The sequence below is a fragment of the Aotus nancymaae genome, unplaced genomic scaffold, assembly GCF_030222135.1.
Source record: "Aotus nancymaae isolate 86718 unplaced genomic scaffold, 86718_ANA_hifiasm-v0.15.2.pri h1tg000041l, whole genome shotgun sequence".
NCBI classification, from domain to species: domain Eukaryota; kingdom Metazoa; phylum Chordata; class Mammalia; order Primates; family Aotidae; genus Aotus; species Aotus nancymaae.
This window is the reverse complement of record NW_026988455.1, coordinates 7,926,418-7,939,621: the sequence shown is the minus strand read 5'-3', so window position 1 is coordinate 7,939,621 and position 13,204 is coordinate 7,926,418. Positions and strand designations below refer to the sequence as shown.

General features: G+C 40.5%; 2 protein-coding genes across 9 annotated transcripts in view; both read left to right on the top strand.

Moving 5' to 3' along the window:
• Positions 1 to 13,204, top strand: part of CSNK1G1 (casein kinase 1 gamma 1) — a 180,625-nt gene that overhangs the window by 119,627 nt on the left and 47,794 nt on the right. For 7 of the 8 annotated variants that reach the window (XR_001105836.2, XM_021666212.2, XM_012443020.2 and 4 more), the window contains exons 5-6: positions 9,163 to 9,314; positions 11,426 to 11,660. Coding sequence is in view for 7 of the 8 variants with exons in the window: in XM_021666212.2 (XP_021521887.1) it covers positions 9,163 to 9,314; positions 11,426 to 11,660 (387 nt within the window). In the remaining variant the exon portion in view is untranslated. The remainder of the gene's footprint in view (positions 1 to 9,162; positions 9,315 to 11,425; positions 11,661 to 13,204) is intronic. The other variant, XM_021666213.2, reaches the window with a different exon arrangement.
• Positions 767 to 6,930, top strand: LOC135268661 (small ribosomal subunit protein eS7-like). The gene has a single exon (XM_064361419.1). It carries the CDS (start codon positions 5,273 to 5,275, stop codon positions 5,855 to 5,857), a length of 585 nt encoding a protein of 194 aa, XP_064217489.1. The 5' UTR covers positions 767 to 5,272; the 3' UTR covers positions 5,858 to 6,930.

Sequence of the window (13,204 nt, the reverse complement as noted above, 5' to 3'; positions counted from 1 at the left end):
GTGAAACCCCAGCTTTACTAAAAATGCAGAAATTAGCCAGGCATGGTGGCACATGTGTAGTTTGGATTCTTTCTACTATAGAAGAAATCTGTCCTGTCTTGGGCTTTCTTTTCTGACTCCTTTTGGATAAATAAAACATTAAGCCTGCTTTAAGGCTCAAGGCCTTCATAATTATGTGTATGTAATAGAGAAACTGTAGAAGCTCAATGTCTGTGGCTCAGAAATGTGAAATTATTTCTCTTCTCTTGCCTTTCTACACTGCTTCTTCCCCCACCATACAGATTTGAGCTCGTGTTAGCAGCCTATGTTTGGCAGTATTCCAGTTCCCAGGAAACCTTTAAACAAGATGATTGTAAAACATTTTTCATTATAGGACAGACAAAGTAATCCTGTTTTCTTAATTCTGGGCCTAGCTGTTTTTGTTATTAAACTAGCATTTTGAATAAATTCATATGTTTAACTGGTTCATGTTGCAAAGAGACATTTTTCAGAGTCGGAGAAATGAGAGGGATTGATTTCTTTTTTAAAAAAGAATTACTGGCCCAGCGCAGTGGCTCACGCCTGTAATCCCAGCACTTTGGAAGGCTGAGGCAGGTGGATCATGAGGTCAGGAGTTCGAGACCAGCCTGGCCAAGATGGTGAAACCCCGTCTCTACTAAAACTACAAAAATTAGGCGGGCACAGTGGCAGGCGCCTGTAATCCCAGCTACTCAGGAGGCTGAGGCAGGAAAATCGCTTGAACCCAGTGGGTGGAGGTTGCGGTGAGCTGAGATCATGCCACTGCACTCCAGCCTGGGCGACAGAGTAAGAATCTGTCTCAAAAACAAAACAAACAAACAAAAAAAGCAAAAAGAAATACTATATATTATCTCATATCTTTGTAATAATGCATTGTTTTATGGATTTATTCTCTGAATTTTAAAGGCTATGCTTCCATTTTTCCCTGTCACTACTTACTATGGAATATCATCTCGTTTAGCTGCCTATTTCTGATTTCTTGCTAAGTATACATGTTTAATATTATTTTCTTTAATGATAATTACCCATGTATTATAATAGTAATTGCCTGATCCCTCAGAAACTTCCAGAGCATTTAGTAGCTGTGCTAGAAACTACTACCATTAATGGGGCTGAGAAGAGAATTAATTTGATTTGGGAGAAAAATTACTCTATTTTCTTTAAACATTAAAAGATAAACTGTATAAACAAAGCAAAAGAAGGGGCTTGTCAAGGTCGTTGATCTTCAAAGTTTGGTAATTTAGTTTTTAAAAAAGATTGGAAGACTAATTATTAGGCAATAATAGGATCAAACTACCAAAAACTTTGAGGTGGTTCTATTTCAGTTCCCAACCTGATGTGCATTTAAAAATATCTCTACTTAGAGTAGTTACTGTTCATAATGCGTTGTGGATTGTTTTTAGATAACAGCTTGGATAATAAAAGAAGCCATTATCCTTGATTTGGTTTATTTAACTCAAGTTAAACTTAGTACAGACTGAAAATTAGTTCTAGTGTTCTACATTCATTTCCTATTCTGTGCAGCTTGATATATGTGTGAGCCATATGTCCAGCAGGGTTTGTAACAATATGTTATTGATGATGGAAAGGCTGTTTCATACTACTAAGGAAAATATACAAGATAACATATGTAGTTTATATGTAAACTTGCAGTTTTGGTTTATAAGAGATTTAACCTGTAGAGGAAATATAATGAAATCTATTGGAAATCCTTTGGAAAAGGAAAATTAGTAGTCACTTATTTAGTTTCCAGATTTCTATGCAGTTGGCCAATTTAGGAGGGGAAGACCTCATTACTATATTTTTTCCAGAGCAGGTGAGAGATACAATACCATAGTTTCCAGTATACCATTGATCAAAGAATAACAGCACATACCTACCTTGCCTGACACTCTCACCTCCTTTTCATTCCCTCATAATTATTTATGGAAAGTACCTGTTTACTACATGTATAGCTTATGTTGCACTTAAAGATCTGCACCTTTCCACAGTCTCATTAAAGGATTTCATAGCATAATGTTGATTACTTTAAAATTTCTTAAGCAGTGGATTTGAGACGGCACTACAAAAGAAGAATGAAATATATGGGATTTTTTTTTCATTTAAATGCAGCCCAGCTGATAAGCCATTACTGTGTGGTAATCGCTGACCAAAGAGACAGACTTTCTTAGTGTGCCTGTGTTTGTGTCTTTTACCACCAGCACAGACCACAGTCATGTGAAAAACCAGGCTCAGAATAGAAGTTGCATGGGCAGCTTTCTGTACAGATAGTTCTAATAAATTACAACTACATCTCCCAAAGAAACTTTTATGCTTAAAGGTATATTTTCTGTAATACCTAAGAAACTTTAAACAGAGAAATCTTGTTAGCTTGCCTTAAAATCATTTCCTTCAAAAGGTATTGAGTCCAGTTATTTTGATCTGAAAGAACTTCTGAAAGAGACTTATCAGTGTTTTCTGAATCTTTATGATATATTAATCATAAACCAAAGCAATACCCTTTATTTCTACTCTCTAGATAAAGTATTTTTCAGCTGAGGTTATACATCAGAATCACTGTGGAGCAATGTTTGCTTCCACTTCTAGAAACTGACTCAGTAGGTAGGAGGTGAAGTCATTGCATCTGATTTTGTTTTGTTTTAAGTTTTAAAGAAATTTCTGAGAGATACATTTCTAGTTGAGTTTCACTACCAGCTTATGTTTGAATTTGTGGCACACGTTATTTCATAAAATACGGAGGTGAGTTTCATTCATAGTAGTTCTGTGGCTTTACAAAGAGGAACTCAAAAAGTAGCTAGAAGGAAATCCTGGCCATAATAAGAATTTGGGTTTTGAAAGGAAACAATCTAACCCCCTCCTCTTTTTTTTTTTTTTCTGTTTATTCTAAAGAGAAAAAAAAAACAGGATACATGTACAGAATGTGCAGGTTTGTTACATAGGTATATGTGTGCCATGGTGGTTTGCTGCACCTATTGACCTGTCCTCAAGTTCCCTCCCCTCTCCCCCAACCCCAGTAGGCCCTGGTGTGTGATGTTCCCCTCTCTGTGGCCATGTGTTCTCAATGTTCAACTCCCACTTATGAGTGAGAATATGTGGTATTTGGTTTTCTGTTCCTGTGTTAGTTTGCTGAGGACAATGGCTTCCAGCTTTATCCATGTCCCTATAAAGGACATGATCTTCACTCCTTTTTATGGCTGGATAGTATTCCATGGTGTATATGTACCACATTTTCTTTATCCAGTCTATTATTGATGGGCATTTAGGTTGGTTCCATGTCTTTGCTTTTGTAATAAACATATATGTGCTTCTGTCTTTATAGTAGAATTATGTATATTCTTTTGGGTATATACCCAGTAATGGGATTGCTGGGTCAAATGGTATTTCTGGTTCTAGATCCTTGAGGAATCACCATACTGTCTTCCACAATGGTTGAACTAATTTACATTCCCACCAACAGTGTAAAAGTGTTCCTATTTCTCCACAGCCTCACCAGCATCTATTGTTTCCTGACTTTTTAATAGTCACCATTCTGACTGGCATGAGATGGTATCTCATTGTGTAAACCCCCTCCTCTTTACAGATGAATAAGCTAATCCAGAGAGGCTAAGGAATTTGCCAGAGTTGAAAGCAGAAGCAAATACTAGATCTAAGACTCTGACTTGAGCTCTTTCTACACTAGTATCTTGGAACTTGTCCCTCTCCTAGAAATACTTCAAAGCCACTCAGTGGTTTAGAAGTTGCTTTGAGCATCCCAAAGCCTGCCAGTGTGTTGTGAGGTCTCAGAGCACTTAATAAAAGTAATAATGCAGTGAGCAGGAACTCATAATTCTTTAAAGTTCCTAGGTGGGAGTTATGGGTGACATTATAGTTAGAAATTATAGATATTACTCAAAATGCTTTTGTGACTTCATTGTAAACATGGAAACTTCTTGCGAAAGATATCTAGATTTGATACTAAAGATTATTGAGAACAAGATCAGTTGTCTCATTTAAACTGAACCTTAAGTATTGGCAACAAGTGTAGGAAATTATGCCAGTATTATATTTCTAAGCAAACCTGACTTTTAGCTAGTACTTTAGAAAGAGGATATTATGCCCAGATTTGCAATTTAACCAATGAATGGAGTGATATGTTTATTAATTAGGATTAGAGTTAGCTGCTTTTAAAAAATCCAAATACAAGTAGCTCAGTCAAGGTGGAGATTGAGTTTTCTTTTTGATAAAAAAAAGTCCAGAGGGAAGAAAAGTCCAACATTGGCATGGTTACTCCACAGCCATCAGGGACTCAGGTTCTTCTCTTTTTTGCTTCACCTATTCTTGGCACTATTTTACATCCTCAAGATATCTGGTGATTCTAAATGGCTTCTGGGACCTTTAGAGGGTCACACCTTTCACTCTAGCCAGCTCTCTTCAAAGAGCTTTTTTAGAATTATATACTCAAGAGGCCAGGTGTGGAGGCTCATGCCTGTAATCACATCACTTTGGGAGGCCAAGACAGGCAGATCACTTCAGGCCAGGAGTTCAAGAGCAGCCTGACCAACATGGTGAAAGCTCATCTCTACCAAAAACTAAACAAAAATTAACCGGCATGGGGACACGTGTCTGTAGTCCCAGCTTTGAACCCAGGAGGCGGAGGTTGCAGTGAGCTGAGATTGTGTGATTGCACTCTAGCCTGGGCAACAGAGCAAGACTCTGTCTCAAAAAAAAAAAGGGATTATACACTCATTTCTGCTTCCATCTCATTGGTCTTTCCTAACTGTCAAAGAAAACTGGAGTTATAACTGGACAAGTTGCTATTTGCAACAATTAGAAGTTCTGGGCCAGGTGTAGCAGCTCACGCCTATAATCCTAGAACTTTCAGGGGCTGAGGCAGGTGGATCACTTGAGGTCAGGAGTTCAAGACCAACTTGGCCAACAAGATGAACAAGGTGAAACTTTGTCTTTACTAAAAGTACAAAAATTAGCCAGGCATGGTGGCAGGGGCCTGTAATCCGAGCTACTTGGGAGGCCGAGGCAGGAGAATGGCTTGAACCCAGGAGGCAAGATGGTGTGATGGGCTGAGATTGCGCCACTGCATTCCAGCCTGGGCAACAGAGCAAAAAAAAAAAAAAAAAGTTGCACCAAGGTATGTTGGTCGTCACCGGTCGGGTCGGACTTTTTAGCCTGCGTTGAAGAAAACGTCTTCTGGAGTCAGCCCTGGAGCGGCGGGCCTTGCTCACCGGGTGGAGATACAGCCGATTACCCGGAGAAAGCCATGTTCAGTTCGAGCACCAAGATCGTGAAGCCCAATGGCGAGAAGCCAGACGAGTTCGAGTCTGGCATCTCCCAGGCTCTTCTGGAGCTGGAGATGAACTTGGACCTCAAGGCTCAGCTCAGGGAGCTGAATATTACGGCAGCCAAGGAAATTGAAGTTGGTGGTGGCCGGAAAGCTATCATAATCTTTGTTCCCGTTCCTCAACTAAAATCTTTCCAGAAAATCCAAGTCCGGCTAGTACACGAATTGGAGAAAAAGTTCAGTGGGAAGCATGTTGTCTTTATCGCTCAGAGGAGAATTCTGCCTATGCCAACTCGAAAAAGCCGTACAAAAAATAAACAAAAGCGTCCCGGGAGCTGTACACTGACAGCTGTGCACGATGCAATCCTTGAGGACCTAGTCTTCCCAAGTGAAATTGTGGGCAAGAGAATCCGCGTGAAACTGGATGGCAGCCAGCTCATAAAGGTTCATTTGGACAAAGCACAGCAGAACAATGTGGAACACAAGGTGGAAGCTTTTTCTGGTGTCTGTAAGAAGCTCACGGGCAAGGATGTTAATTTTGAATTCCCAAAGTTTCAATTGTAAACAGAATGACTAAATAAAAAATATATTCACAGTAAAAAAAAAAAAAAAAAGTTATTTTAAAAGAATGGGAGGCTGGGCATTGTGGCTCACACCTGTAATCCCAGCACTTTGGGAAGTGGAGGCAGGTAGATCACAAGGTCAGGAGTGAAACACAGCGAAACCCCGTCTCTATTAAAAATACAAAAATTATCTGGGTGTGGTGGTGTGTGCCTGTAGTCCCAGCTACTTGGGGAGCTTAGGCATGAGACCCTCTTAGACCCAGGAGGCAGAGGTTGCATTGAGCCAAGATCGCACTGACGCATTCCAGCCTGGCATCAGAGCCAGACTCCGTCTCAAAAAAAAAAGCAGGGGAGAGGTATGCCTATAATCTCAGCACTTTGGGGGGTCAAAGCAGGAAGATCAGTTGAGCCCAGAAGTTCGACACCAGCCTGGACAACGTAGTGGGACCTCATCTCTGGAAAAAAATTTTAAAAACTAGCCCGATGTGGTGGCATGTGCCTGTGCTACCAGCTGTTTAGAAGGCTGGGGCAGGAGGATTGCTTGGGCCCAGGAAGTCAAGGCTGCAGTGAGCTGTGGTCACACCATTGCCCTTTAGCCTGGGTGACACAGTGAGACCCTGTCTCAAAAGAAAAAAGGAGAGGGGGAATGGCTATTGGGCATGTAAACAGCAGGCTCTGCCACAACTTGCATTGAAGAATATAACATTTATATTAGGAAAATAACATTTTAGTGGCATAAAATCCTTATATGGGAGATAATTTAAAAGATCCCTAAACTGCATTTACCATGTGTCTGATTAATAAAAGCAGTAGATCTCTAGGACAGAATGTTCTGCTTTGGATGTCTCAGCAGGAGTCATTGGAAACAACTACTGGATTTTGTATATTTAAAAAAAACTGAAAAATGACTTCTTCAAAACAACAGAGAAAAAAGACACATATTCAGGAGGCTGAGGCAGAAGAATGGTTTGAACTTGGGGGGCAGAGGTTGCAATGAGCTGAGATGCACCAGTGTACTCCAACCTGGGCTACAGAGTGAAACTCTGTCTCAAAAACAAACAAACAAAAAAACAATTCACATTAAATCCTTTCCTGTTTTGGAGACAGGGATAATCAAAACAACCAACAGACAATTGAACAGATATTTATTGAACTACCAGGAGTAATATTTATTGGAGAATACAAGCTAGGACTAAACATATTTAAAGAAGACATTCAAGTTGTTTAGGATTTAGGCCGGGCATGGTAGCTCACGCCTGTAATCCCAGCACTTTGGGAGGCTGAGGTGGGCGGATCACTTGAGGTCAGGGGTTCGAGAGAAGCCTGGCCAACATGGTAAAACCCTGTTTCTCCTAAAAATACCAAAAAAAAAAAAAAAAAAAAAAATTGTTGGACACCATGCCCGTAATCTTAGCTACTTGGGAGGCTGAGACACGAGAATTGCTTGAATCCAGGAGGCAGAAGTTACAGTGAGCCAAGATCATGCCACTACACTCCAGCCTGGGTGACAGAGTGAGACTCTTTCCTGCCCCCCCGCCAAAAAAAAAAGTTGTTTAGAATTAAATGGATCAAGATAGACTAATACAATATATGAAATAGTTATTAATTCCAAATATACAAGAACTACCCTGGAAAGAAGAATGTGTTACATGTACATCTGCCTATATGCCACCCATACAAATAAAAAGGGAATGGGGCCAGGCACAGTAATCCCAGCACTTTGGGAGGCCTGTAATCTCAGCACTTTGGGAGGCCAAGGAGGGAGGATCATTTGAGCTTCGGAGTTGTTGAGGACCAGCCTGGGTAACATAGCAAGACCTCATCTTTACAAAAAAGAAAAAACTTAGCCTGGTGTGATAGAGCGAGCCTGCAGTCCCATCTGCTACTTGGGAGGCTAAGCTTGGAAGACTGCGTTATCTCAGGAGGCAGAGATTGCAGTGAGCGGAGATCTTACCACTGCACTCCGGCCTGGATGACTGAGACCTTGCCTCAAGTAAAAAAAAACAAAAAACAAAAAAAGGGTGGCGGGAGTGGGAAGATGGAGAGAATTTTGTTGTCTAAAACACTTGGAGGCAGAAGCGAACAATAATCTATAACATACAACTGTAGACCACTATAAACATAAATGTATAAGATGGAAATGTTTCTGCTCTATGAAACAAGATAATTTTTTAATGTTCTGTAATCTTTTTTTTTTTTTTTGAGACAGAGTCTCGCTCTGTTGCCCAGGCTGGAGTGCAGTGGCGCCATCTCAGCCCACTGCAACCTCTGCCTCCCGGGTTCAAGCTATTCTCCTGCCTCTCAGTCTCCCGAGTAGCTGGGATTACAGGCACGTGCCACTAATTTTTGTATTTTTAGTAGAGATGGAGTTTCACCATGTTGGTCAGTTTGGTCTCGAACTCCTGACCTTGTGATTCACTCACCTCAGCCTCCTAAAGTGCTGGGGTAACAGGTGTGAGCCACCATGCCCGGCCTCTGTAATCTTATTAATACTTACTATTCTTATGGTACCAGTTATATATTTAGTGAATGCCTCATATTTACAGTGCACTTTATAAAGGAAATTTATTCACAATTTGCCACTTAGGTGAAAAAGTCTGGATTTTGGCTTCTTAATAGCTATGAATTTCAAATCTGGAGAAAACCCAGCCTTGTGTTTTTTCCCCTTTTTTCTTTCATCAATACTTATTAGCAACCAAACACTTAAGTGTTGGCTTTTCTCCAGCTGATAGAAAACAACAAAAAACTACAGAGACTCCCTGTGAAAAGAGAGCAAGTTGTGCTCGCCTAGGGCCAGACTGCACTCTCTGTGACCTTGCCTCTTCAATCGGAGTTCTCCATAGGACAACAGTTGCAAATAGCCCATGTGGCTATGGCAGTAAGTATAGGGAGTGCTCATGAACCAACTAATGTAAAAAGTTCTGTTAGCCAGGCCTTTGATCTCAGTGAGCCATCCTTAGAGCCTTTTATAATACTCTACTCTCAGGCATCCTTTGGGAAGATTCAATGGACCAGGGACCATCCTCTATCTTATATAGCAGTGGAAATGTTTTTGGCATTGTGGTATTAAATAACTAAATAACTACTTATTTGAACATATTGTTCAATGGCTTAGCCTGTCCCACCATTATTAGTTCCCATTGAAGCTGTTGTGCCAAGTTTAAGTTTTCAGTAGGGACTATGAAAGAAAATGGAAATCTCACAAGCTGTTCTTTTAAAAATACTTTATTCAGTGCTAAAACTGTTATCTCATATTTTGGTTTTTGTGCCTCCCACTCTGTACCCCCATTTACCCTCCGCTTTCAGGTGAAGGTCTCCCACAGGTGTATTACTTTGGACCATGTGGGAAATATAATGCCATGGTGCTGGAGCTCCTTGGCCCTAGCTTGGAGGACTTGTTTGATCTCTGTGACCGAACATTTACTTTGAAGACGGTGTTAATGATAGCCATCCAGTTGGTAAGTTGGAATTGCTGCTCTAGAAGAGAATAGGCTGGTTCCTCAGCCCCATCCTTGTGGGCCTTTTGGTGATTTATTAGCTGTAGTGACACATCAGGAATTAGTACTCACAGGCTTGATGACTTTCTGGGAAGCTGGCTGGGGCAAAAAGGGTAAACTAAGAGAAGTCACACTACATCTGCAGTTTGCTCTATTTTAAGACTTTGCACATTGGAGCAATGATCTGCCCTTAACTGGAGAGGAAGCATAGAATTTAGATTTGGGAGAAAGAGGATGATTAGATGGAGTTGTTAAAATGCAAATAATTTCTTTGATTTTGTTTTGTTTTGTTTTTTTGTTTTTGAGACAGGGTCTCTGTCACCCAGGCTAGGGTGCAGTAGCATGATCATACCTCACTGCAACCTCAAATTCCTGGGCTCAGTCGATTCTCCTGCCTCAGCCTCTCCAGCAGCTAGGACTGCAGGTGCCATGTCAGCTAATTTTGTAAAAAATGTTGTAGAGACAGGCTTCCACTATGTTGCCCAGGCTGGTCTAAACTCCTGTTCTCAAGCGGTTCTCCCACCTCAGCCTCCCAATATGCTGGGATTACAGGCATGAACCACTGCACTCAACCTATTTATATGTTTTAAACATATAGCTGTAAGGCTTTGTCATGTCCTCTCTCCCTTCACTGTTGCAATCAAGAAAAGATTGACAATATAACCCATTGCACTAATACTCAGATTCAAAACTGTGTGACCAGGAATTTGCTGTAGTTCTCTGGCCTCCAGTTCTCTCAGAGACAAATTTCAGCTGAAGAGGCAGCTCTTGTAACTCTTACTAAATTATACACCAATACCAGTTTAAGAAGCAGTTCCTGCAGTTTCTTTGAGAAGTTTGTCACAGCCCTTTGGGGAAGGATGTAAATGTATCTTTATTTGTTTAAAATGGTAATGGTCGCTTCCACTGTCCTATAAAAATTTGGAAATGTTAGATAATTGACTTTGACTTTTGAGCCCCAAATTTAAATGTCTGAGCTTTTCTTTCAGTACTAAAAGTAAAGCTTAGTAGATAGAAATAATACAATTTGAAATAATTTTATGATTATTCTTGGTTATATTTAACTTAATATAAAAACGGTAGCCCTGGCCAGGGATGGTGGCTCGTGTCTGTAATCACAGCACTTTGGGAGGCTGGGGTGGGAGGATCGCTTGAGACCAGGAGTTTGAGAACAGCCTAGGCAACATAGTGAGACCCCATCTCTACAAAAATAATCTTAAAATAAATTTAAAATAACAACAATAATGAACTGTTTCAGCCAGGTGCAATAGCTTGTGCCTGTAATCCTAGCACTTTGGGAGGCCAAGGAGGGCAGATCACCCAAGGTTAGGAGTTTGAGACCAGCCTGGCCAATATGGTGAAACCCCCTCTCTACAAAAAATACAAAAATTAGCTGGACATGGTGGCATGTACCTGTAATTCCAGCTACCCATGAGGCTGAGGCACGAGAATCGCTAGAACCCGGGAGGCAGATGCTGCACTCCACCCTCGGAGACAGAGCGAGACTCCGTCTCAAAAAATAAAAAAATAAAATGAACTGTTTCCCTGTCTCTGCTGCTAATTAGCTATGTGATATCAGGTCAGTATTAACTTCTCTGGGCCTGACAACAATGAAAGCTGGGTTAGGTAGGCTTGTCTGACTAAGGATAGGAAGATGTGGGTAGGCGGTGAATATGGCAGTGGCATTTGTCTCAAAGGTCACCAACAGTTTGATATCCTACCTGGGAATACTTCTTTTCCCTCAACTGCTTAATTTTCTGAAGTAGCATATAAACAATTAATTTCATTCATCAGTTACAAATTGTGACATTATGAGGTAAAACTGAATTATCATTTTAGCAGACCTGTACTATCCCACTTTCTTTTCCTAGTCTTGATATTTGTTATGTATGTATTTATAACAAAAATATTTTTTGGTTTTCAAGTCAGTGAAGTGACTCTGGGTGGTGAAAAGGAGATGAATTTTACTGTTATTTCAGTAATTAAAACCTTGGTTTGATAAAAGAAAACATTTTGATGTATTTTCCTGATACATTTCTTTGGAGTATTTTCATAATTTGTTTCTCTTTCAGCTTTCTCGAATGGAATATGTGCACTCAAAGAACCTCATCTACCGAGATGTCAAGCCAGAGAACTTCCTGATTGGCCGACAAGGCAATAAGAAAGAACATGTTATACACATTATAGACTTTGGACTAGCCAAGGAATACATTGACCCTGAAACCAAAAAACACATACCTTATAGGGAACACAAAAGTTTAACTGGAACTGCAAGATACATGTCTATCAACACGCATCTTGGCAAAGGTGTGTTTATTTTCTGCTCCATGAAAGGGGCAAGTCATTAGAACAATTTATTTTTCCTGTAACATTTATATCCTCATTGTGCATTACAACTTGTGGTTTTTATTGCTTCACAAGGTTAAGTGATTTTTATACATGAGAAGTTGAGATGATAAGTTAATGACTTTTCAGAGAATCCTATAGACTATACCTAGGTTCTTAATCCTTTATACTGTGTTTCCAAATGTTTAGTTTCTCAGCAGTGTAGTACTTGAATTATTGTAATACTTGAATTATTGTAAAAAGAGGACAGCATTTTAGTGAGTTTAGTAATGAATTTGGTATTTGCTTAGGTATGACCCCATATATGACAGCCCTGAAAAGGATATCAGGCTGATGTCTGCAGTGGGGAAGAGTGCCTCACTAAAAATGGAGTAAACTTCTGTTCACTGGACATAGTTCTGCACAGAAGTCTTCAAGGAAGAGCTTCTGTCTTATGCAGTGAAAATATACTGGCTTTACCATGAGTCTTGCATTTTACTCAGGATAAACAACCTGCACAAATATTGTGAAATGCTCTAATCAAGGCAGAAGACCTTACTTGTGAGGAGCTAGCCCAAGGGGAAGAGTATTTGAGTCAGAGGAGCCTAAGGAACAGTGGGGAGACCAAGCAGGCAGAGCCCTGGGCTTGCCTGCTTCTTCAAAAAAGCCTCCCTTTTTTATGTTTCATATATTGGGCTTCCATGCAAGATTCTATTTGAAGAAAAGACTCCTAGATGATTGGAAAAAAACATGTTTGAAAATCAACATTCTAGAGAGTAGTCAAACAGAATTATTATCAGATTCCATACTCCTAGACAGAAATAATTATAAAATATTTTTAAATATTAACTATTGCACACTAATATGTATTTTATTTATTTATTTTTTTGAGATGAGGTCTTGCTCTATCACCCAGGCTGGAGTGGCGTGGTCTCGGCTCACTGCAACCTCCGCCTCCTGGGTTCAAGTAATTCTCCTGTCTCAGCCTCCCAAGTAACTGGGACTACAGACATGCACCACCATGCTCAGCTAATTTTTGTATTTTTATTAGAGATGGGGGTTTTACCATCTTGGCCAGGCTGGTCTTGAACTCCTGGGCTCAAGTGATCTGCCCTCCTCAGCCTCCCAAAGGTACTGAGATTACAGGCGTGAGGCACTATGCCCAGCATATTTATTTTCAGAGACAGGATCTCACTCTCACTCAGACTGGAGTGCAGCAGTTTGATCATAGCTCACTATAACCTCAAACCCCTAAGCTCGAGAAATCTTTCTCATCCTGCTCAGTGGCTAGGGCTACAGGGGCATGCCATCATGCCCAGCTAATTTTAAAATTTTTTTATGAAGACAGTCTCGGCCGGGCGCGGTGGCTCACGCCTGTAATCTCAGCACTTTGGGAGGCCGAGGCGGGTGGATCGCGAGGTCAAGAGATCGAGACCATCCTGGTCAACATGGTGAAACCCCGTCTCTACTAAAAAATACAAAAAATTAGCTGGGCATGGTGGCGCGTGCCTGTAATCCCAGCTACT